General features: G+C 42.2%; 2 protein-coding genes across 6 annotated transcripts; both read right to left on the bottom strand.

The window, feature by feature from the left end:
• Positions 1–10,590: 10,590 nt before the first annotated feature.
• Positions 10,591–13,693, bottom strand: LOC120682017 (Werner Syndrome-like exonuclease). Of its 4 annotated transcripts, none has more exons than XM_039963739.1 (7): positions 13,354–13,693; positions 12,733–12,909; positions 12,441–12,571; positions 12,170–12,331; positions 11,773–11,883; positions 11,530–11,676; positions 10,591–10,910 (listed from the first exon to the last, which is right to left on the bottom strand). In XM_039963739.1, the coding sequence occupies exons 1-6, from the start codon at positions 13,622–13,624 to the stop codon at positions 11,614–11,616; spliced, it is 915 nt and encodes a 304-aa protein (XP_039819673.1). In that variant the 5' UTR covers positions 13,625–13,693; the 3' UTR covers positions 10,591–10,910; positions 11,530–11,613. The 4 variants fall into 4 exon arrangements, with proteins under 4 accessions (XP_039819673.1, XP_039819672.1, XP_039819674.1 ...); XM_039963738.1 differs by having other exon boundaries at positions 10,595–10,910; positions 11,530–11,696; positions 13,354–13,688; XM_039963740.1 differs by lacking the exon at positions 11,530–11,676 and having other exon boundaries at positions 10,595–10,910; positions 13,354–13,688.
• Positions 13,694–16,915: 3,222 nt separating this feature from the next.
• LOC120682016 lies at positions 16,916–20,025 on the bottom strand. Of its 2 annotated transcripts, XM_039963737.1 has the most exons (3): positions 19,610–20,025; positions 17,529–18,699; positions 16,916–17,440 (listed from the first exon to the last, which is right to left on the bottom strand). In XM_039963737.1, exon 2 carries the CDS (start codon positions 18,673–18,675, stop codon positions 17,536–17,538), a length of 1,140 nt encoding a protein of 379 aa, XP_039819671.1. In that variant the 5' UTR covers positions 18,676–18,699; positions 19,610–20,025; the 3' UTR covers positions 16,916–17,440; positions 17,529–17,535. The 2 variants fall into 2 exon arrangements, with proteins under 2 accessions (XP_039819671.1, XP_039819670.1); XM_039963736.1 differs by having other exon boundaries at positions 16,916–18,699.
• Positions 20,026–22,735: the final 2,710 nt, after the last annotated feature.

Below are 22,735 nucleotides of genomic sequence, written 5' to 3'. Positions count from 1 at the left end.
TCGAGGCCATGCACGCCCCGGTAGAGCGCATCCACGGCAGCTGGCCCAAGGTTATCCTCCATGGTCATGGATAAAGGATAGGCCAGTTTGTAATAGACATCTAAGAAAAATCTAAAATAAAGTGCTATAGTATGAGTTTTGGTAGTTTTAAAAAACCTATTATAAAGGCATAGAACCTTGAGATCCAACCTAGACATTTTGTATAACAAATCTAAAAAATTTCCCAATTCACAAGCACTATTCAGTATCTAGATTGGACTTGTTGCAATAGTACCAGGCGATGGGAAATCACAACGCGCTCTCTTAGTTCACGCACCAGGATTTTGGCCTCTTCGTGCACGCGGCCGATGGGATGCCCGTGCATGTCCTCGGGTGCGGCAACGTTGTCACCAAAGCCGTGGTTCTCCCCGACGCATGGTACGTTCCTGGATTCACGGCCAACCATGTTTCCGTTAGCCAGCTTTCAGAAAGGTACATGTGAGGAAAAAAAAATTTGGCAGAAATATTTTTGGACATGCGATTTCTATAGGCCTATTATCTGTCCCACCTCTTTCGACCATGGTGTGTGGGTCAATGTGAGGGGTAAGGGTGGGCCTAATATAGGTGATAAATATTTTCAATTACTTTCGATCTTTATTAGGTAATGTCCAAGGGTTATTTATCAAGTGGGTTGTCATGGTTTTTTGGTTCTAAAATATCAGTTGCGGATTATTGGCTGCCAATTTGTTTTCCCTCTTGAAAAATGTACAACTTAGACGAAATAAAAATCCCCGCACACTTGATAAGAAATTGATAGTCCATTTGAAAGTAAAATCCGGGAACTCTTCTGTATCATATAGTGTTCCTTTCTCTGCCTATATCATTGTAACTTCCATATGATCCGGTGAAAAGTGATTCTATAATATTGTTTCTAAATTCTAAGATTTTCATTGATGTTTAAAACCTTTTTTCCACTATTCTATTTTTTTAAGAAAACTATATGTCGGTATTTCTTATAATAATAAATAAATATGCAAGCATACAGATATCACTATACTGTAGCTTTCACCTCGGATCCATTTGGGGTATCACATCGGAAATATGAGTACACTTTCTAAAGTTATATTAGATTCAAGTTCGTCCAAGGACACTAAAGTTTATAGAGATAAGGAGTAAAGAGGATTTCTAAGGCTAAGAATTTATAGATAATGTACAAACTATCCTAGTTGCTTACTTCGGGCTACCGGCTTTAATTCCTGGATAAAACCAGACTGCTCTGATCGGGTACTTTAATTTTTACGTTCAGACGTGGAGGATTACGTAGGATGGACATGGCTATTACCACCTGCAACCTACCTCTACAAATTGTGGGGTATACCACAACAAAAGGTAACATCTAGTCTAGACACAATATCTACGCCGTCGATTACTACTCTGGAATTAATTAAGAATATTTGTCTCTATCAGGAGTCTTAGACTTGAGCATCCACTAAACTGTGAACTATGGTTCCATAAACAACTAAGAGACTAACACTAACTTAACTAAGAAACCAAAGTATAAAAAGAAATTACAAACACTTATTTTGATTGATAAGCATTCATCGATATGATTTGGGTGTATGAGAGATAATTTATATTTATCTCCAAAAGGGCGTGTTGTGGTAAATGATGACATCAGTGTAAAGAGTCTTCGAGCTGGACCGTGATGACTGTTCCCCAGCAACTGCAAAAAATTTCCGTTGCCAAACAATTTTATTTTAATACCATGCTCTCTGCAATTTTCAATACATAGGGCCCTGACCCTGAGACATCTTAGGTCCAGATGGATCGGAATACATTAGGTCTGTATTTGCAAGATAAGCAGGGCATCGTCATGCATCAAGCACATATATCGCTAGACTCTTGAGTCATATACAAGTGCACCACACACAAGAGCTAGCTAACTAGCTCTTCTGGAATCAACTAGCTAGTCGTCACCAATAAAAAAGAAAGAACCAACTAACTAGTATAGTCCTTAATGGGCTAAATACTCAGCAACTTTGAGCTCTTGATCGACGCCGCCATGTGATCTTCTAACGTACACAAATATATCCCAATAATTGGCATGTACAAATAATTGAGTCAACCAGCTAATTGTATGATCATGCATGAACATGGAAGGGAGCTTTGTGATGATCACAACCAAACCAAGATATCCCAACTATCATGCATGCATCCAACTTGGTCTGAGATAGGTCGCATTTGGGTCATACGCCCCCTTCCGCTGCTTATTTTAGGCTGGTATATCTGCTCGGGTCGTGTTAGATCTTAAGATATTAGAAACTTTTAGCTTTATGAGATTTTTTAGTTGGTACAAGAGGAGGAGCTAGCATAATGCCCTGTTTCATCATTTGGAATGAATGTTGTTATCGGTGGTTTAGATTCTAAAGGGCAAATGGACAATTATGATTATTCTTGAGTATGTAGTACATCAGTTCAATTCATCGATCTGGGGTATGTGTGTGTACAATGTATTAATTCCCCGATCGATGACCTATTTGCATTTATCTCTCTATTATCTTGCTAACTAAACTTGAATTCTGCTTATGAATGAACTTAATTTGCAATGCATGCACTGGCCTATGTATCAATGCCCTATCACGTTCTCATAAACACAAAAATGCAGAAAAATAAAATGTGTAATGTCTGCTATCTAGGCTGGGTATTCAAGAACCACATCAGTAGATTTGCTATAAAAAATATTGTTATAAGCATATATGACCAATATTAGACCATACATATCGAAAATTATTGTTAGCAACTATAACTTTTAAACTACCGGCATACGTGTAACGACCCGGCCCGGGATAACGGCTAAGATCTACCCTACACATTGAGTAAATAAAACACACCTGCTAAATAACTCTCTTGCGCTTTCGTCCTCGCTTCGCGCAAAAGGTTCGAACCGGAGTTACTAGCTTCCCAGGGACCGGCTATTTAAACTGGTTCGGCTCCATCTCTACTTTCAGTTTGGGGCTAAGGAGCTGAGCTCCGCGGTGCTACAGTAGTTTGTGCTACAGTAACCCGCGCAGCCCAGTCGGCCCGTGGCCCGTGTCAATACGATTTATTTGTTTACTCAACCAGGATTGTAATCTACTAATTTTATTGTCCGATTATTTTACCTTCAGCATTAATGTGGCAATAGATACATTTGTAGATGTCAACAAGTACACTTTTTTGGACTAGTATGATTCTTTTTTTTTCTACTTTTACCCACCAAGGATTGTCGTTTGTTATATTCTCAATTATAGTGGTAACGTGACAACAGAAATTCAAGTGTAGGAAAACGGATATAGATTAGAACTTATAAATATCAAAAAGGGGTGAAGACAAATAAATTTATAAAACAAATTGTGCAATTAGTGAAAAATAAAACTGAACATGATTTTCTTGGAAAAGATATATCACAAGCTGCTTTGGTCAATAACAAAAAACAACGAACTTACTGAAAAATAAAAGTAAATCTCAGAAATCTTTCTAATATAGAATAGAATAGATTGCTGGAGCTTTGTTTTTTTACTCAAATGCAAAATAAAGTTAAAAGGACATTATTTTTCTAGATCCAAAAAGTTGGGCTCTATACAGTACAATTGCATTGACTTTATTTAATTATTGGAACTGATAATATTAAAATTTTTATTTTAAGTTCATTCAAAGGATAAAAATAAATTGACCTGATTTGAATATAATCGGAACTAAACTTAATTGGTCAGCAAGCTCAACCTATTTTTTTTGTTTTCAATAAAATACAACATTTATGCACTGGAAATAGAAATTGTTGTATATATACTTACTTGAGTTAAGAAAATGATTTTATTAAAGACAAAACATAGCACTTTCAAAGCATCATCTTAACTAACTCAGAAAAAAAGGGATATGGACCCGTGCACCTAATAAAACTCAACAGATAAATAGTAACAGGTAACGAGAGATACAGTGTGCGGCAGCTCGAGCCCCTCTCTTAAGAAAAGAAGCAGATGGAGGTTCGAGGGCAACGCCCACATGGCAACACAGAATCCCAAGAATCATTTCACTCGAAGCACATCCACGCAGTATGCAGATCCTCAAGATGTAAGTAGAGCCTCCCCCAAATATACAAGAGACCAGGCCGTTCATGCATGCTCATGGTACTTATAGAATTCATCTACAATACATCTATCAATCTATATGCATGCGCGCGGCTGCTTGTTTTTTCATATAGAATTCATCTACAATGTTCTTGGCTGAGTTGAATGTGATGGGGATGACCTCATCATCTTAGCTTGACTGAAACTTGTCTCTTTCCCCAAGGAGTTTGACCTCGCACCAACTGTTTCCTTTGGTCGGTTGTAACAGTTTAACTACCATGTGGTTGCTGCATTATATAAATGTATGACTGGTTATTCTGCAGGTAATTTCCCCCCTTATTTATCAGTTTGAACCACTGCTCTTAGAAGAAGATTCTTGAATTATTTTAGGGCCTGACATATATCTAGTTCAGTTCGTCTAGGCTGAGCTTCTAGTTTATTGCAGTCATATGAGCCTGAGAATCTCAGACGGTGGAGGGTGCATGCAGTGGCAGGTTTCTCATGTGGCAGCCTCATGCACGACCCATGAGCTATCACTGGTGTATCATGTAAACAATCATATTTTCCCCAGAATTGATTTGTACTTACAGAAATACATAATATGCAGAAAAAATATAAAATTTGAAGGAAAAAAATCCCCCCACAAATATGCTACAATGCATATTGATAGCTACTTACTGGTGATATTAATTCTGAATACTTTTGATCTGACCTGATATAGGATATACAATGTATATATAGAAATAAATGTTAAGAATTAGAAATTTTTCAGGAAAGAAAAGGTATTAGTAATTTCTGCAAACAAATATATGTTCTATTGAAAGAGGATTAGAGGAAACAAATTAATTGTCATTTCTATACTTCCGTTGTGGCATGATATATATCAACCACATGATCACGGGAAACTATAGGCGCATTTAGTTTAGTATGCAGATACATTGGGATTATATATTTTTATTGTGGATAATCCCCATTCCATTGGTTATCTTTGGTCTTTGATTTTATATAAGTGTTTGTTTAAGTTGGTCAATGAAATTGATAGGATTCTCATGTGCTTGGTGCATTCCCTCTTTCCCTAATGGGGAAATGTACAAGCTGTCTTGTAATACAAACTCAACGAGAGCTTCAGAAGTAAGAAAATGTATCTGAGAGGGTATAAAGGATGAAGATCCAACACCAGATCTATATGAGCAAAAATGAATTGCAATTTGCATCGCTTTATGGCTCCAAAGTCCACACCTAGTTCTAAGAGAAGATTAATACGGAAATTGATGTGCAGACATAAATATACCAGCAGATAATATATGCTTGAATTCAATTCACACAGTTTACTGTAAATGATTGTCTCCAGGGAAAGAGTTGAAGTTTCAGATTAATTAAATCGCGAAAACTGGTAGCACCAGTCTCTAATAAGTATCTCTCAAACTGTCAACAGACATCATGCCAAATTATCTGAACTTCCTCATTTATTATGAGGAAATGACAAATAGAAAGGATAATTAATTCGTCATATTGGACACTTAGTGACTTTATAGCATGTTGTTATGGATGCCAACTAATAGCTGGGGACGGTTCAGATCCGCGCTAATCCAGAACATCTATTTTTCATGTGGCAACCTTGAACGAGTGCGTGCAGTGCAGTAACCACTATGTAGACGTAGCTTGGCTTCTCCACTACACTGGCCTGATCGTCACTTCTTCATCAAAGGGTATCTCTTCTCCTAGGACATCTTAGGTCCATCTTACATCAGCTACCCATTAGCAGGGCTACCACAAGAAGGCGACAGATAAGATTCGAGTGATATCACTTACACGCAAAGATTGATCAATGAACGTATCGAGAAACAAATCGACAAATACAGATGGGACTGATGCCAAAACATTGGCCACTGAATACCACTATTGTGACAAGCCTATTTAGCATATTTGGAAGTGGGGCATGCGATGCAATATCACTAATTCACTTTACTCCGATTCACGGCCACACTGCTCTATATATCTGGCGCATGAAACCGAACAAACGCATAGTCTGTAGTCGCGATATTGACCTTGAATGTCCGCGAAATCCGGGTAGGTGGCCGATTTTAAGAAAACCGCCAAAACTCCACGCGCGGGAAGATTCCCGCCTCCACGCCGTGGCCCTAAACGCCGTTCCCGCCTCGGCCTTCTGACGGCCCTAGACGCTGCCCGACGCCCGTCACCTCCTCGCCCGCAGCGAGGCCCTAGACGCTGCCCGACGCCCGTCACCTCCTCGCCCGCAGCGAGGCCCTAGACGCCGTCAACGCCCGTCGCCTCCGTCAGTCCCGAGACCGACGCCCGTGCCTCCACGACTTGGCGTCTTCAACCGCCGTCCGCCACCTTGGTTTTGTGGCGCAAACCAAGAAACCCGCCATCCGTCGCCGCTTGCGCCCTCGATCCAGGAGTGGACGCCACAGCTGCCGCCCGCACAAGCTCCAGTCCCGACTGCCCTTCACCGCCGTCCACCGCACGGTCCATCGGCCACAGCACCTCCACGGCAGCTCTCCGTCGACACTTGACGCCCGTGTACCTGCAATCCAAAGACCAAGCGCACGATCACACCGCACGGTTGACAATTCACTCATCACAAGCAGGATAGAGTACTCAACATTCCTCATATATATATGGCGAATGAAACCGAACAAACAGCACGTCACACTGATCTGACAGTTTGTGGGCTCAAATAGCCAAGAACCTATCGCGCATACTCTGTAGTCGCGATATTGCCCTTGAACGTAAGGCGACAAGAACCTGTGTCTCTACAAGTAGTGGAAGAATATAAGGTGACAAGATATGCGCGCATGCATGGTCTCCAAAGAGGGGCAAACCATGATTGGGAGGCCACTTTGTGCAATTGCATTTGCCCCCCAAGCTTTTTCCTGACAAAGTCAGCATCAGCTATTCAGCTGGCATCCCAGGTTGATGCAATGGTTGCAGTAAAAGTGTCTAGAACAATGCTAAACCAGTTTGGCCCAGAACTGGCATGATATGGACCACTCTCAAACACTGGTTAAACGGTCATAGGTTCGACAAACAAATATATGCACCTGTCACCGTCAAATGATTTTGAAAAGGATAAGAGATTCAGTTGATGGATTCTTGCACTCAGCGCCTCTAGAGCTGGTTAGTGTGGTTTCATGTTCATGCCACTCTTTTCTTAGTGCTCCATGCATTACGCACGATACATGATAGCTTGTTCACTGCATTCAGATTTGGCCAGATTCTTCAGGCAAAGATGCTTGGTTTTCCGGCATATTCTTGGAAAACAAAATGGTGAGACTAAGTCCTAGTGGACAAGAAATAGTTGTCCTTAGTAACAGTGTCAAGTGTCGACATAGATATAAAAAACATCGAAATGCACATATGCAGAAATTAACAGTGTTCTAAAGAATAACAGGTTTATATTCGAAACAGTTCAAATCCTTGACATTTGCAGTTAAGTAGCACATGTATTATTAATTATTAGAAATTATTTCCTATTCTCACCTTTGTGGACTTTAATATATTGGAACTAGACAAAACCAAATACAGATGCAAAGGAACCAAATAGTGCTCCAATAATGATCCCAATTCCCAATTGATACAGCACATAAAGAAATCAACATATCCTTTTTTCGATGCTTTTTATGTTTTCTTAACAAGTTATTCTTCAACACTGTTTACATGACATGGCACACAACATGTTCAAAGAGAATTGTTCATGTGGCCAAATCTTGTGCACAAGATCACAATGCCTTGTGGTTCCCTTTGACCAGCACAAATGCATGTGACAAGAAGTGATATATACTTAGTGCCGATGCAAGTGACCCAACTCAATGGATGCGCGCCACGTGCACCAGCAACAAGTGGACGGTCGAGATAGAGAGGAAGATTCCATCTGTGCTTGTATACTAATAGCATTATATTTCCCATGTGAAGTAGGCGGCTATACAGGAATCTGATGATTCTTCTCCTTTTTCTGCCATTACTCATTAGAATACACACTTTCTCAGTACACAGATTTGTTCGAGCATACTTCTATATGAAACAAGATCACAAGTGGTATATATCCTTATGCATAAATATACATGATGAGTGAATCTTTGACTGGTAAAAATTCCGAGACCAAAATGTTTGTTTGACTGAGACCAGCAGTGCAAGAAAACAGTCCATGCGCGGCCGACCCATGCGCACTGTCAGCCAGCCATGAGAGCATATTTGCATTGTTCTCCAGATTTTTCAACAAATCGCCAATGGTATATGGCCTAAATGATTCTTAAAGAAATGTTCTGAACCTGAATACGTGTCACGAACACCAGAAAACAGTGGGTCCAAATGTTGACGGTCTTCTTTTTTGAGGGACACGGTCTCAGGATCTGATGAATCGGCAGATGTGTGTGACCACGACCAGAATGTGCCACTTGTTACGCTGCCAACTGAAGAACACGTATGATGGCATATCGGCAATAGCACTTGGGTGAAAATATCAAAGACTTTGTACTGTATGCCAATCTTATCAAAACTAAACCCCAAGAAAAGGATCTAAATTGTGGAAATCAATCCAAATTGCATGGAATCTTAAATATACAGCATCTCATATATCTCCAATCTTACAGAGTCATTCACACTACTACAAAAAATATTTTTAGGAGTAGGTAAAAACGTACTATTAGGGGCGGGTGCGATACTCATCCCTAATTTGCAGTTAAAAATCGATTTGTAAGGATGGGTAACATGTCCGGCCCTACAAATACATTTGTAGGAGCGGGTCATGGGCTCATCCGCCCCTACAAATTATTTTCCAAAACATGGAAAAATTAGGAAAAAAAAACTCAAAAACAGCAAAAGAAAAATAAAAAAATATCCCTGCTAACTGGTACAATTTCGTTGACGAGATTCGAACCGCCTACCAAGTCTCGAGCGTACCTTCTTTATCACCACATTACATAGTCACTTATGACTCAATAGGGTATGTTATTCTTTTATATTAGTTCTGGAATTGATTTGTAGCGTCGGCCGTCACCTGCCCCTACAAATCTGTTTCTAGGGGCGAGTGATGCCACCACCCGCCTCTAAAAATATTTTTCTATTTTATTAAAAAATTCATTTAAATCTCTATATATAGCAAAACAAATCAAAAAAAGTGAATGACACTATAGTTATTGTAAATTATAAAAATAAAAAAAATATGCTAAGTATATTTCAATGTATATAAAGATTAAGATTGTAGAAATCTTAAAGTATGACTTGAGTTATATGAAATACTATATGGTTATAGATATTAGAGAACTTATAATAATTTTAGACCATTAAATGACCTCAAATGACAAGGCTATCAACTACAAAGTTTTAGATTTGGTCATTCTCTATAATTTTGTTATAAAGTTTGACTTCATTCGAGATGATATAAAAAAGTTACGAATTTTTTTGGCATAGGACCATTTGTAGGGGAGAGTCATGCCATCACCCGCCTCTAAAAATGCATTTTTAAGGGCGGGTTAAAATCTACAGTAATCCCACTCCATTTGTAGCAATGCATTACATTTTAACCTGCCCCTGAAAAAAATTGGGGCGTTGCTACAAATCATTTTTGTAGCTGTGTCATACACACATAGAAATACTCAAACGATATAGTAGGATTGTTGCATAAGGGAAGCACATTAAGGGTGTATCGAGTTGAACTAAATCTTAAGAAAGCAGTGCAATTCAAAAAAAGAAAATTAAAATTTCTCATTTTCAGAAGTTATAGTATAAGAAACATAATCTTTAAGCGGTAAACTAAATCTTTAATAGTTGACGTACTTCAACCATCGGAAGGGAATCCAATGGTGGTTGAATCTTCTTCCAGTTTCGTTCTTTCACTTTCTACCATTGCTTGCTGCCACCCGCTCTCCTCATCCATATCCATATTTTCAACACCCATCTTCCTTTGTCTTTCAGTAGCTCTTCCGTAGCTGGATCCATCTTTGTCGCTGCGCTAACCATTCCCCAGCACCACCCTACAGAGCATGTTGTGCCACTGCCTCAATCCGCGCCTCACCACATAACCACACCGCTGCCCAGGTACCCTTTTTAAACCCAAGGTGCCGTGCCTCCCAAACAGGAAAGACCACCTACCCTAACAACTGCTACAATGAGAAGGCATCAACATAACTACTGCCTTGAGAAGGCATGGATTGTACAGTTCTTCGATTCAGGCGGTTGATATTTAGGAGGCTCTATTTCTTAATATTACTATGCTAGGTTTTTTTTTCGAGGACCCTTGGACAAATACAAAGGTTTTTAGATAGAGTCTGAGTGAGGATCTGGATTCGAGGCCGAGTTCGTTCATTATTAGGCTAATTTGCTGGGCCATTTAGGCCCAGAGAAAAGATTGGTGTCCTGATCATATATGACTGATGACTCGAGGCCCAAAATATATGCCAGATGGGCCAAGTAGAAGGCCCAACTCTACACTTCATATAGTCATGGGAGTTCAGACGACACCTCATAAGGCAAACTGTATCCAGAACTGCAAAAAACGATGTACATTCAATCTACAAACCAGTCTTTCTAAAGAAATGTACATTCAGTTACAAATCTGTCTTTCTTTTTGATAATACGCAAGAGAATTGCGCATACTTGCATTAAGTAGAGGATAGAAAGGATCTCATCATACAGAAAATTGAATTTTGACAACACAACGCAAATTACATTCTAGTTCTGCTTTCCAGTAAACAAGCCATCATAGGCAGAAATGACAAGCAGAAACCGCAGGTGTTACAGCACAATGAATTCAACATCCTTTGACCTTCGGTTTTCACTTTTGACAACACAATGAATTCAACCCTGCATACATAGAACCGATAATGGCACCTTTAGATGGAGTGATGAACGATGACAAATTGTACAAAGGCATTTTGTTAGTAGATCAAGGATAGGAGACTCTCTGTATCTTATAAACCAACAGACATTTAACAGGTTTCATGAAGTATAAAGACATTTCTTCTTTTAACTTAGAAACAGTGGCGTCACAAAGTCTCATGCCCGCAGCTCCATGAACCAGTAATTGGCCCATGGTTCTGCTGCACAATATTAATGGAACCAACTAGTTGAATTCATGTAGCTTCAATTCATTAATCAGAAAATCTGCTAGAATTTAGGTATGACCCAAATCCAACCAGTAATCTTCTTTATTTCCATTTTTCATTTTTTCATACCAAGGAAAAATAAAACCTTGATTCTTAATTATAAAGTATGCTACTCATTTAAAAAATCATGCACTGAAAGGAATGACTCCATGTAAATCCAATCCTTCCCATCATTCAACGGGTACATTTACCAGTACCTACCTTGGCATTGATGATAAAGACTAGTTCTAACTTCTAAGGAACTATTACCCTCTCATAGAGATGAAAATGAAATCTACGGCTTCTAGGGTAAAGACAGGGAAATAAATATTGCTGACCTGATTGAGATGTGAAGACAAAAGATCACTGGGAATATTCAAATAGATTGGCAACACATTTCCCAGTAGAATGTGCATTTGAATCTATGATACCTTTACAGACTCAATTTCAGCTTCAGCATTACAATCTGGAAGACTCTGTAGTGCCTAATGAAGAGCAGGAATAGCCGTCAAGAACAGGTAGAACAGGACACATTAAAATCAATCATGAGAGGGAATAAGTTGATAGGTGTATTTATGTACCTCATACAAGTACCAAGAGATGTAAGCATCAGTGGCAGCATACTGAAGTTGCTTCTTGGTGAGAACATCAGCCTCCCAATTTCCCATTCTTATGTTGCTTGGCTTCGGCAACTAGAGGAAAGTTGCAGTTGTTAAAGAGCATTTCAACATTTGAAGTCCAAGGGAACCAAGAAAGCATGCTTCAATAACCAAAAGAATTTTCAGTTTCACATTTATTGTCAGAAATTTTAGTTTTTCATAAATAATTGGGGGGTTCTGTACTTCAGTCTACCAAATAGTAACTTGAACGATTAACAACCTACCAAACTTAAGTAACTGAAAACAAATAGAATTTCCTCTCTCACATTAGAAACAGAGCTAGGCAAGAGGGGGGGGGGACTTAATACTGTCAAAATACCTCTTTACACGTGATCATTTCAGTTAAAGAAGCAAGACTCCATCTTTTAGGAGGCCCAGCTAACTTGGCATTTGCCAAGATTGACAAATCCATCAATGGTTGTACGCAGGTATCATAATTGTTCAACATTTTTCTTGCATCGTTGTCTATGCATATTCCAACCTGAGAAGACACAGATCAATGAGTTGACTGATCGAAGCAGAGCATAGTATAGGGGAAATGTGAAAAACATCTGAGGGTAGCAACATAAAACCCAAGCAAAATTGCCTACTTTAATGGATGAATTATCCTCCAAGAGAGATTTTAGTTTAGGTGGTACTCCAGAGTGAGCGATATGCAGAACGTAGCACAGAGTCTTTTCCATGCAGAGCTGCATTACAGCAACTTTACATGGGGGCTCTCCTGCGAAGACCACAGTGACCATTATGTTCCATCAGATTACACTACTTGCAAGAATGACATAGCGAAACATTCATAGAAAAAAAAGGAAAGCCAAAATGTTGTTTCACCAAAACAAATTGAAGATGGTACTCTAAATTCGGATAGATAGAAGAACAAACCACCTCTTCTCGGAAAGGGCCTCCATTCAAGATCAAACCCAAGAGAAACTGGACCAGGGGCCTTGATGCTCTCGATTTTGCTTAAGATGTCCATTGCAGCCTTCTCCACCTCAGAAGATGTCCTGCAGTAAACAATCTTACCGCCGAATGAAATTGGCTGGTGCCTTGCCCTCACATTCCCTATAGTCAGAATGAAAAGGAAATAAGATGCCCATTTCAATCACAGAAGAAGCATGATATGCATAAGCTACAACATGGTATCTGATATGCCAACTGAGGAATTGAATCATGACAGATCAATGAAGCTCTGAGTTTTAACAGAAGTAGTAACATAGAAACGAACAGGAGAGTAGCCATTGTATGTACTGAAAAATTGCATTTTTTTTCTTACAAGTGAGATGCAACTCTAGCACCAAGAAACCTCCTCCTTTGGTACCCAGTGTGATGCAATCATCCGAACCCCTTTGGTAACGGAAGCAATTTGTATGCACCCAAAGACTCAAGGCGAGAGGCGTCACCTCGCATCGGGGGGGTTCTTGCCCCCATTTTCAAGAACCGAGAGGGTTGTTCAATTCCGCGATGCCAAGAATGGGAAAGGGGTAGCAGAGAAGAGGGGGACCGCACCTTGGAAGGAGGGGGGCGTGAGCACCCACGACGGCGTAGATCCGCCGGAAACCGGGCTTTGGCTGTATCCGCCGGAAACAGGACTTTGGCTGTAGCGGGGGCGGGATGAAGGGGACGGGGAGGTCCAGTCGGGGAGGCGGCGGCGCTTGGCGGAGGCGTAGGCGGCCTCGATGGCCTGGAGCTCCGCCTCAGCCGCGTCATCCCAGTGGAAGTCGTCGTCGCCGACGGACGACGCGGGGGCCGCGCCGGCGCCGGGATGATGTATGACCATCGAGCTCGCCGAGCGCGGCGGAGCCACTTTTCCGGGAGAAAAAAAAGATGGGATTTTTGTTTTTATATTTTTTTCTCGGTTTTGAAACTGGGGAGAGGGGGGAACATGGTGGGGCTAATTTGTGGATAGGCCCTTTCACTTTCTCTCTCTTGCACTTTGCATTAGGTTAGTGTGAAAAGAATGCACTTGCAAGTGTGTACAACAGGCATGTAAGATGCACCTGTAAAACACTAAAACCTACAAATTCAGTTCATGTACATCCAAAATTAAATCTTAGATATCCAAATAGTCGTCAACAACGGTTTAAACTTTAACAGGCACTAGAAGGAGAAGACGCAGATGAAATGTGGCTAAAGATGGCAACATGTGTTTGGAAGATAGCCTCAGAGATGTTTGGCGTGAGTAGGGGAGGCAAACAGGAGGGGGAAAGACACCTGGTGGTGGGATGACGAGGTGCAAAGGACTATTAAGGAGAAGAATGAGTGTTTCAAGCGCCTCCACCTTGATAAGAGTGCAGCCAACATCGAGGGCTATAAATTAGCGAAGAGGGTTGCAAAGCGAGCTGTGAGTGTAGCAAAGGGTAAGGCGTATGATGACCTGTATCAGCGGCTAGGCACGAAAGAAGGGGAGAAGGACATTTATAGGATGGCTAGGATCCGCGAGCGGAAGACAAGGGACATCAACCAAATCAAATGCATTAAGAATGGGACAGATCGACTGCTAGTGAAGGATGAGGAGATCATGGATAGATGGAGAGAGTACTTCGACAAGTTGTTTAATGGGGAGAGTGATGGCCCTACCCTTGAGTTAGATGACTCTTTTGACGATACCAATAGAAATTTTGTGAGGAGAATTCAGGAGGTAGAGATCGGGGAGGCTTTGAAGAGGATAAAGGGAGATGCCTAGGAGATAGAGCAACAATATGGTTAACTAAGCTTTTTAATCTAATTTTTTGGTCAAACAAGATGCCGGAAGAATGGAGGAGAAGTATATTAGTACCTATCTTCAAAAACAAGGGCGATGTTCAAAGTTGTACTAACTACCATGAGATTAAGCTGATGAGCCATACGATGAAGTTTTGTGAGAGGGTTATCAAGCATCGCCTAAGAAGAGTGACAAGTGTGACCCAAAACCAATTTGGGTTCATGCCTGGAAGGTCAACCATGGAGGCGATTTTCTTAATACGACAATTGATGGAGAGATATAGGGAGCAGAAGAAGGACTTGCACATGGTCTTCATTGACCTTGAGAAGGCATATGACAAAGTACCGAGAAATGTCATGTGGTGGGCCTTGGAGAAGCACAAAGTCCCAACTAAGTACATTACCCTCATTAAGGATATGTACAAGGATGCGACGACGTTTGTCCGGACATGTGATGGCAACACCACTGACTTTCCTATTAACATAGGCCTACACCAGGAGTCAGTATTGAGCCCTTATTTATTTGCTTTAGTGATGGATGAGGTCACAAGGGATATACAAGGTGAGATCCCTTGGTGTATGCTCTTTGCTGATGATGTGGTGCTAGTTGACGAGAGTAGGGCAGGGATTAATAGGAAGTTAGAGCTGTGGAGACGCACGTTAGAGTCGAAAGAGTTCAGACTTAGTAGGACCAAGACTGAGTACATGATGTGCGATTTCAGCGCAACCAGGCATGAGGGGGGAGACATTAGTCTAGATGGGCAAGTGGTGGTCCAGAAGGATACTTTTCGGTATTTAGGATCGGTGCTACAAAAGGATGGCGACATTGATGAAGATGTTAGGCATAGAATTTCAGCTGGCTGGTTGAAATGGCGGCAAGCTTCTGGCATCCTTTGTGACAAGAGGGTGCCACAAAAGCTAAAAGGCAAATTCTATATGACAGTAATTCGTCCGGCGATGTTATACGGTGCTGAATGTTGGCCTACAAAAAGGCGACATGTCCAGCAACTGAGTGTAGCAGATATGCGGATGTTGCGGTGGTTTTGCGGGCACACAAGGAGGGATAGAGTCCGGAACGAAGTTATTCGGGATAGGGTCGGGGTGGCACCAATTGAGGAGAAACTTACCCAGCATCAGCTGAGATGGTTTGGTCATGTCCAACGAAAGCCTCCTGAGGCGCTGGTGCGTAATGGGGTTCTTGAGCGGGTCAATAATGTAAAGAGGGGTAGAGGTATACCTAAACTGACGTGGGATAGTCGGTTAAGAGAGACCTTAAGGATTGGAATATCTCTAAAGAGATAGTTTTGGATAGGAGCGCTTGGAGACTAGCTATCAATGTGCCTGAACCGTGAACTTATTTCTTTCGGGTTTCATCGCTAGCCTACCCTAACTTACTTGGGAAAAAAAACTATGTTATTGTTGTACCTATCCAAATGATTCTTGACTACTTGATTGGTGGCAAACTGATCTCGCTAGACCTATACATTGATTGTGGGGCAAAGAAAAATAGTTATTATGGGCAAAGACTAAGGAAAGGATGCCAGATAACTCCCTTTTGTTTTGTGATAAGCTAAAACATCTGCGACGCTGAAATTGACAACAAATAATCCAAGTTCTACCAAACTTCTAATTCATCCACCAGAAAGCACACCTGGCAAGCCAGACGGTTGGATTGGGTGGCTTCTTGCTCTTGATGGTGGCAAGGCCAGTTTAGATCCTTATGGTTGCTACTTATCTCTCAAATGTTATAGAGAAGTAAGGGGTTATTTGGATCCTAGAGCTAAATTTTAAACCATGTCACATCAACAAAAATCTTAGTATTTAGAAGTATTAAATAAAGTTAATTATAAAACTAACTGCAGAACTCCGGAACTAAACTACGAGACGAATCTAATGAGGTATGTTAATCATAATTAGCGGATGGTTACTGTAGCATCACTGTAGTGAATTATGAATTAATTTGACTCATTAGATTCATCTCGCGAATTAGCACCCATCTGTGCAAAAAAAATTTATAAACATATTTTATTTTATACTCCAAAATAGTAAAATTCCTTTTGATGTAACAGAGGCTAAAAACAAATCCCTAGAAACAAACATGGTCTAACTCTGAAAATAATACAGGTTGTTCAACAGTCAGATCAAGTTTAGCTAAACATTTGGTTTGCCAGTTATATTAAAATAACTTTAGCTGACGTGTGCATGATTTGTTAACTTTGTTAGTGGATTATATTAAAAGAAAAATCACCAAGAACTAAGTTTCAGAAACAGTTTCACCATGCATTATAATTAAGGTCCTCAAATATCAGATACAACCGTCATTCATTGGAGAAAAGCCTCTGCATAAAAATATGCATCTGCCCAGCGGTAGAGTTCACAAACCACAGGGACCAGTGATGGATACCCTCGTCCATCAAACTTGCGTAAGGTTTGGATTGACAAGCCAATGGTGGCAACCATTTGAATTCCAACAACAGACGCACACCAAGTTTGCGAATGGTCTTGGTAACAAGTATGCACATAATGTGAACCATTGTTTCAGGAAATCCGACTCTACTCACTTCAGCTGAACAAGGATATCAACCGGAACAGATGCAGGTGACACAAAAAATAAACAACACACGGTGCATCAGCAACAGCTCCAGCTGTGATGGAACGAGCATCTCCAAACACCAAACTTCCAGGTCACTTCTAGTTGGATAGAGCTGTAAGCTATGCCCTAATAATAAATGTTCTCCCGAGCGTGTCACAATGAAGAGGGCCTTATGGATGGTGCCGAACCCATTTGACTAATCTGAGCTTGAACTTGAGGTCCACTCGCTTTTTGGTCTTTGATTGCAGTGATGTGCACAGTATTTTAACAATACGACAAAGCACGTCACCTGCATCTCCACTGGCATGGCAAATACCATGCAAGGAGTCATCATGAGTTCTTGGTAAAAGAACTTCACAGCAGTGAAGAATGTAATTACCACAGCTACCTATGCATTACGCTCGCTCCTCCGATCTTGATCTGATGAACCTCCGGCGACTCCTCGGTCTCTGAACCTCTTCATCTAAGTTATTCTCTTCCTCATCCTCCTGCTCATCATCATCATCATATTGGAGACCTAATAAATTCTCTCCCCACAGATAACGTCGTCTCTGCCTTCTCAGGCCCCGTGATGTGCCTCTTGGCTCATCACCTGAACTAATTGGATTATTGCTGAGCATATGAAAATGAAATAGAAAAAATGTTGTCAGCAGAGATCCACTTGGTTCACTTGGGCCGCTGGTTTCCCGGTCATGTGAAAACATTTCACCACCTTCAATAGCATAATCACCAAGCACAACTGCCCCCGGCATTGCGGACCGGATTGCGCTCACTATGTCACCATACTCCCGCTGATGCTCCAAGTGGTGCCACAAACGGCGCCTTGATGGATCCACATCAGCAGGCCTTGTTGTGGGGTGCACCCTTCTGGCATGTCTACGGATCTCCCTGTAATTACCAGAAAATGTGCAGGCTTCCCGTGAGCAAGCTCTCGGTTTCTCATCCAAATACTTTCTGGCTTCCTTGATGATCTTCCAGCCATTAACAGTACCCCTGCACAGTGGGCACAACAATTGGTTTGAGCTCGACACTTCATTTGACTCCAAAGGACCACTGTTCACCTCCTGTGCTTCCAATGTCATATCTGGGCCTTCATTGTAGTTATTTTCTTCCTGTTCTCCAGCTATGGCATCTTGATGATTGGAAGCTTCATTAGGTTCAGATATGTCTATGAGTAACCTGGGGCTCTCTCTAGTGAGATCAAAACGAGATCTCTGGACAGCATTTTGGTTTCTTGTACCCCCAGGCATGGATGAGTTTGGGTGTGAAGAACTCTCACCATCATTCACTTTCATTTTCTTGAACCTGTCTAGGCAATTTGAATGCCTATAGCTTGTATCACATATGTAGGATCGGCATCCTTTATCATGGGAGCTGCACAACAGAAGGACAGCATTATGCGGATGGTCCATGCATATTGGGCACAGCGCATCATCCCATTCCTTTTTTTGAAACTCATAATCCCATTCCTTGTGCTGTGCAGTTGTATCTGTGTCTGTATTTGCCATCTTGAATAAGTTCTCTGTATTTGCCATCTTCACCAAACTGCACAGGAATCACTGAAAGGTATGGCAAGAATTAGTAACAAGCATTTGCTATCTGCATTGAGCAATGAAGCTAGATTATATAATCATATAATTATAATGGTATTCTACAAGCAGGAAAAACAGCAGAAGGTGTTATCTTAACCAGTTTAACTGTGAAAAAAGCTGATTGCCGTTTTTTTATTCTTCAATGAAGAACCTTCATCTATATTTATTGCTATAAAAAGCACAGGCAACTTCTAGGTTAAGTCAATGCAAATCAAAATTGCAACACATCTTCCAATAAAATTTATGAATCCAATTAGGATCTATATATGCCGCTATATTACAAGTGTGTACCAAGTAATCATCTACAGCGCAGAACACATGCACTCTGCAGCACAAAGTGAAGGTCCTAGGTGAGCCACATGACACACTTTCACTTCCAAGGAGAGGGGACTACGGTTCAAGTTGAATTAAGCACTAAGTTATTATGCCCTTCAGGTGCACACCCATGCAGACATGGATACATTTGAAGTATCAAACACTAACAATTCACTATCCCTATCCCGATATGAATGCTTGGACAAGTGCATACACATATCCTTGTGGTAAGCAGGAGAATGTCTGCACCAAGGCTGCACAACAGAAATGACTATTAATTTGCCATCCGTTCTCTGTCCAGTCAGGTTCTTACCAATTGCACACCCAAGTTCAGAAATTAGAAATAAGATCTTTAAATCACCATACCAGGGTCAGGCCAAGTTAACATGGTGGTTCAGTTGTAACAAACCCTCAAGAAAACAAATGGGGGATGTTAACTGTTACTAGTACAAGATGCGGCGTAAACATAAATACATAATCAGATTTCAGTTTGAGCAAATTATTCAAAGTTCCATTGAAACAGTGAGGTGGATGTGTATTTGGGAGGCAAAAGATCAACAACCTGTGGCCTGAGTGCCTGCCTGCCTCTCCCCCACTCCGAATCTCTCTGCGCCTGCCGGACCGGGCGCCTTCCGGAGATCCACGGGCCACGGCGGGGATGTGTCCCGTGCCGCACGCCAGCAGGCCGCAGCCGGTCGCACTCGCACGGGCGCGCCGCGCCGCGCAAGCTAGTGCAGACGCGAATCGATTCGTCTTACCTCCTCACGTGCAGCGGTGGAGGGCGAAGTTGGGGATTGGGAGTGGGAGTCCGGCCCAGATTAGACGAGGACGACGGCGATCGGGATGAAGGCGTGGTCGGGATTGCGGCGGATGGAAGGATGCGTGGATCTGGATGAAGGCTGTGGAAGACAAGAGGTGGAAACTGGGAAACGAGCGCAGTGGTCCGTGGACTCTCCCCGGAGTGTTTTGTGAAGAGTAATTTGTACCCGTCTCCTTATACTTATCGTGAAGTTTTACTTAGTTCTTAGACTTTCAAATTATTATATCCGGATCTTAAAATCATATTAAGTATTCCATTCGAGATCCCAAATGCCCCACAGGAGCAACCAAAGCACCATATGAATGTCGCGGTGGCAAACATTTGCAAAACAACCTCTCTGAATTCTATCATCGTTCAGTTAACATCCGCGCTCTCTCTCCCTCCTCTGCTCCGCCTCCCTATGCTTTTGCCTGACCTTCCTGAGGGGAACGCTGTCGTGCTGCTCCACGTCCTCCGCTTGTCCTGGTCTGCATCTCAGCCAGCGAGCCTTGCGCTCAAGCCGGCAAAGGGGGCAGACAACGACGAGCTACCACAACGATGGATAGAGCAAAGAAGGGCGGCGAAGCTCAATCAAGCGGTGGCAGAGCAGAGCTCGATTTGGCGATAGAGCTCGATGTGGTGTCCCAGGCCATGGCTTTGGCATGGCGCGGATGGGCACGTGGCCGTCTTGCACCCCGCCGTCACGACAGGCAGCTCTAGGGCCGGCAGCCAACAAAGCCGAGGCGGGCGTGTCTCACGCCAGCCTCATCGCACTCCCGTCCGCCGTGGAGGGGGGCATATGGTGTGCAGGGCATCATCGGCGCGGCCGACGCGCATGGTGAGGAATGCGAAGAGGAGGTGGAGGTCGGCGGCCACGACGAGGTAGCTCCCATCGGCGCGGTCGATGTCGGCGATCTCGAGGTCGTGCTCGGCACGGACTTCTGTTGGGTATTTTAGCATCACGAATAAATTCACAAGTGCACGTATACTTTTGTATCTTTCACCTTAGAGTATTCCAAGGGTTATCGAATCCACAGGGAACGTGTGTACACTCTCTTCTATTCTACTCGGTCTAAGGACACACCAAAATAGGTTGAAGGGAAGAGAGGGTTCCTAAGATACTGCTGCTGCTGAGTTAAAGGTCGATCTCTCGGGCAAAATACTCGCTTTGGGCACCGGCTTACAACTGGTCTGTCAGTCGACTCCGGCCAACAGCTATACGCTATATCTGAACGTGGAGGATTACGAAGGACCAATAGGGCTGTCACCACCTACGGCCTACCTCTAACAAACCGTGGGATATAAGGCAAACGAAGGATAACCCCTAGCCTAGACACCACGTCTACGCTATTGATTACTACTGTAGTCTAACTACGTATGAGCTCCCGTAGTAAACTATAGCACTCTGAATGAATACAGAGCGACGAAACCGCATATACTATACCAAGTATAGAACTAGAGATAGGAACCACGAATACTTACTAAAGCCGAAGAATGTAGCAGCATTCGTAGAGGTACAAGCTGGGAGCAGAATGCCGACACCCCGGCACTTCTCCCGAACTACTCTCTCACTCTCGTAGAGGTACAAAATGGAGAAGAGCGACGAAGATCGGCGCCCCTCCTGAGTACCTCTACCCTCTCCCTACTCTAAGACAACTCTAAACCAAGAGAAGGCTTGAAGTGAGCACTTGATAGATGTCTTCATTTGTTCCCCCTCCTCTACTATTTATAATAGGGAGCCAAGGGGTGTTCAGCCGAGAATCAGCAGCTATATCCCCCTGGAACCGACCTTGGGAGCCAGTGAGGAGCTGCCACGCGTCAAAGATGAGGTGGTGGGGCCCGTGGGCTTGGTCAGCCGACCATGGTGGTCGGCCGGCCTGCCCGGGGCTCCAACCGCCCCCAAATTTGGTATTTGGGCTGCCCTGGTGTCCCTTGTCCTAATCCCATGGGTCATGGCCTGTCCTAAGCTCGTTTGCTTGGGTGCACGGGCCTCTTTTGATCCAATTCACCCTGATTCTCATGCTATGATTGGTTGCGTATTTTGCCTTGATCTGTGGAGTTTGTTTCCCTGCTCATGAAGTGTGTTTTCACCCTTATTTCACCTGCATACAAATAATTACCAATACTCGTGGAAGTGGTAAGTAATAAATCCCTACCACTATGTTGATGTTTACATTTTATGAGTTTATGCAGGAATTGACGGCACAAAATTGATACTTAAGCGCCGTCTACAACACCCCCACACTTGGCATTTGCTCCTTCTCGAGTGAAGGAGAAAGAACTAAGGTAGAACATGAATTCCAAAGATATGAAGCGAGCATAAGAGATATTCCAACTCATACCTTGTACTTGTAAACTTTAAAGTGTCTATCATGCCATCTTGGGTAGTTGAGGCATGGAACAGTGTTGAATCAAATCACTCCTACTCCTTATGTCAAGTAGCTTGAGATTTTCAATAAGCTTTCAAAACAAACCTTGCTTAGCTCCTCATTTGATTATCTCAGATCGCTCAATGTGTATATGTTCTTTCCAAGGCATTTGACTTACCTTTTCTTCATCCTACTTGTAGTGATGGCTATGTGGAGCTCAAGGTAGGGCATGAAGGATAAGACATACTTGTATCATATATATTGCAAAGTCAAAAACCGGATCCAAAGAGAAAAACAAATCATACCATCAGATCAAGATGTGCACGTGTATGGATTATGGTGGATGAGATGGAAACTCCTCTTGTGTGGTCCCTCTCTCTCTATAAATTCTTTTGAGAGCATGGCTATCTCTTCTCTCTCTCTTTTTTCAAGACCTTCATGGGTCCCCTTCTTTTTGTTTCTTTCTTTTTTTTCTGGACCTTCATGGGTCCATATTTTTTTAATAGCTCATGCCTCATTT

The sequence above is a fragment of the Panicum virgatum genome, chromosome 7N, assembly GCF_016808335.1.
Source record: "Panicum virgatum strain AP13 chromosome 7N, P.virgatum_v5, whole genome shotgun sequence".
Taxonomy (NCBI): domain Eukaryota; kingdom Viridiplantae; phylum Streptophyta; class Magnoliopsida; order Poales; family Poaceae; genus Panicum; species Panicum virgatum.
Note: the sequence above shows the minus strand (reverse complement) of the source record. Positions and strands in the feature narration are given on the sequence as shown.

What these genes read in the sequence shown, in the direction of transcription:
- LOC120682017 (XM_039963738.1), bottom strand. Translation starts at nt 13,624, where the DNA reads ATGGTCATACATCATCCCGGCGCCGGCGCGGCCCCCGCGTCGTCCGTC. An exon ending in CACGCCCCCCTCCTTCCAAG is followed by an intron (nt 12,910 to 13,353) that starts GTGCGGTCCCCC and finishes TTCTGACTATAG; the next exon opens with GGAATGTGAGGGCAAGGCAC. An exon ending in AAATGATCACGTGTAAAGAG is followed by an intron (nt 11,884 to 12,169) that starts GTATTTTGACAG and finishes ACTTTCCTCTAG; the next exon opens with TTGCCGAAGCCAAGCAACAT.
- LOC120682016 (XM_039963736.1), bottom strand. Translation starts at nt 18,675, where the DNA reads ATGGCAAATACAGAGAACTTATTCAAGATGGCAAATACAGACACAGAT.